Source organism: Ictidomys tridecemlineatus, chromosome 5 (genome assembly GCF_052094955.1).
Source record: "Ictidomys tridecemlineatus isolate mIctTri1 chromosome 5, mIctTri1.hap1, whole genome shotgun sequence".
Classification (NCBI taxonomy): Eukaryota; Metazoa; Chordata; class Mammalia; order Rodentia; family Sciuridae; genus Ictidomys; species Ictidomys tridecemlineatus.
Genome location: NC_135481.1, coordinates 175,163,364 through 175,165,790, shown reverse-complemented (window position 1 = coordinate 175,165,790; position 2,427 = coordinate 175,163,364). Strand labels below are relative to the sequence as shown.

Sequence of the window (2,427 nt, the reverse complement as noted above, 5' to 3'; positions counted from 1 at the left end):
GAACTCACGATCCTCCTGCCTCAGCCTCCCGAGCCGCCGGGATTACAGGCGTCTGCCACCACTCCTGGCTTCTCTTACATTTTCTATGTAGAATGAGATCTGTGTTTTGTCATCACTTAGGTTGCCTTTAGTTTTCTGCTCTTGTGAATAATGTTGAAATCAACCTCTTTAGGTACTTCTCCAATTATTCCCATTGAACAAGGGTCCAAGGAACAACTTCTGAGGCCAAAGGAAAGCGTATTTTAAGACTTCCGACATATATTGCCAAATTGCTCTACAAAAGAAAAGCCGATTAACACCTGAGCCCCAGCACAGGAGAGCGGTGGCTTCCGGTGGCCCCACCAGCACTATCTGTGGAGCCCAGTGTCTAAGAGGAGCACTGACACCCTCTGTTCCACATCTGCCCCTCAGAACAGCCTAGAACACAGGTGCTCAAAAAGTCAACCCAGCCTCCCGTCCAGTTGACCTTCTGATCTAATTGGACTGCCCCAGGTGACAGAGAACTCTCTCTGGTCCTCTGCCCAGCACCCTGGTATCAGGTGGTTCTTATAAAGGCCTTAGCTCCGGGCACATTGCACAGAGGGCCCGGCTCGCTGCACTACCACCTGCTCCCAGCTACGCTGTCAGCCATGAAGCTCCCACTCCTGGTCCTTGCCGCCCTTGGATTCCTGGCCCAGATGGCCCCAGGTAAACTGGGTAGGGGGGAAGGAGAGCGGGGTCAGGACCACCAGCACACCTGGTTGCTCCGGTGACACATGGCCAGGTCAGGAGGAGGCAGGGCTCTCCCACCGAGTTCCAGTGTAAACTAGGGAGCCCCCGACGTCACCACTGGTCTCCATGCTTCTCCCCAGCACCGCCCTATAGGACCCCCTGCCAAAACTCCCCTGTTCTACCATGACGGAGCCTCAACCTGGTCCACATCTCTCTCTTTCACCTTGGGTGAGTTTTTAAACTCCTAAGACTCTTTTTCAGGCTTCTTCCTTCACCTTTTTCATCTTAGAGATCAGAGCTGAGTTGAAGTTGAGCCTGGAAGACTTCGAGTCCTATCCCCAGGCCCCACAGAGGGCTGGCGGGAGGGCAGGAAGCAGACCCCCAGAGGGCGTGTGTCCAGGGGATGGTGAGCCAGGTGCTCAGGGTGAGCCCTGGGGCAGGAGGGAATGGGGGATGGGGCCAGAGGAGGGTCAGGCAAGGGCGGGGAAGGAAGAGAGTCGGAGGGGGCTGGTGCCGAGAGCCGATGGAAGCCAAAGCCCTGAGATTTTACCAGAAGGTGAGCCTGGTGCGTCCCCAGTGTGGGAATGCAAGCCATTATTTCCCCTCTATCCCTTTTAGAGAATGGTTTGACCTCCTTCATCCCCAGGGTTGACGGACATTTACTGTTTTAGATCCCCTGATAACAAGGCAAAAGCCCATAAAAGGGGAGCAGAAGGGTAAGAAGAGCCCCCGCTCCCCCTTTGGAGTGTTCAAGCTCTTCTGCACAGTGAAAACCTGGCTCCCCTCCTGTGTGCACCTGTACCTCCTCTTCTGTGGTATCAAATTACCACCCCAAGAGGACTTAGGGGCTTCAAAGGTGTGAAACAGGCAAAGAGTAAGAGCCTCCTTGGAGTTCCCAGAGGCCATCAATCAAGGGAGACTCCATCTCCTCTTCATGTCTTTGCCAAGTCTGGAAAAACACATTGCATCCTTACATTGTTGTCACATTTTTAATGACTGCATAGTATTCCATTTGCCTGTTGTCCTAAGCACACATCTCAGAATAAATAGCCAACAAAATGCTCCCAGCCCAGACCCCTCCCCATCCCCATGCAGCTCCTAATCTTGACTTCTTTGTCTCTTTCTCACCCAAACAGCACACGGGGGCAGGACAAGATGTGGGCGTGCTCTCCCAGGACACTGCAGGCTGTATTGCCACAAGAAGGAGCAAACGATGTTCATGTGTGACAGGTACAAACAGTGCTGCGTCCTAAGCAACTTCCTGCCAGAGCCTGTGGTGTCACCCTACGGGTCTCTACCCAAGTCCTCAAACATCAAAAACACCATAAAACCCAGGAATCAACGACCAGCTACGACACTGCCCCAGTAACGGCCACTGTCATGGCCACATCTCACATTTCCCCACCCAGCGTTGAGAAATAGCCAAGGCCACCTCCTTCTGGACCTTCGATGGATGACCAACGCCAAAGCTCGGGTCTCGTTCGTCACTGTCATTAACCATTGCTGGGCCGGAGCTGTGACTCAGTGGCAGAGCGCTTGCCTGGCATGTGCGAGGCCCTGGGTTCCCTCCTCAGCACCAATAGAAATAAATAAAAGACCCACCGACAACTGAAGAATATTAGAAAAAGAAAAAAGAACAACCATCACGAGGACTCAGCCACAGAGTATCTGTCCGTTGGATTCTCCAAAGAGCCAACGTCAAAGCAGAATCAGACT

The 2,427-nt window shown here is 53.1% G+C and overlaps 1 protein-coding gene across 1 annotated transcript; it reads left to right on the top strand.

Moving 5' to 3' along the window:
• The first annotated feature begins 629 nt into the window (after positions 1 to 629).
• On the top strand, positions 630 to 2,127 carry Defb132 (defensin beta 132). The gene is made up of 3 exons (XM_005320639.2): positions 630 to 687; positions 1,001 to 1,117; positions 1,887 to 2,127. The coding sequence occupies exons 1-3, from the start codon at positions 630 to 632 to the stop codon at positions 2,078 to 2,080; spliced, it is 369 nt and encodes a 122-aa protein (XP_005320696.1). The 3' UTR covers positions 2,081 to 2,127.
• Positions 2,128 to 2,427: the final 300 nt, after the last annotated feature.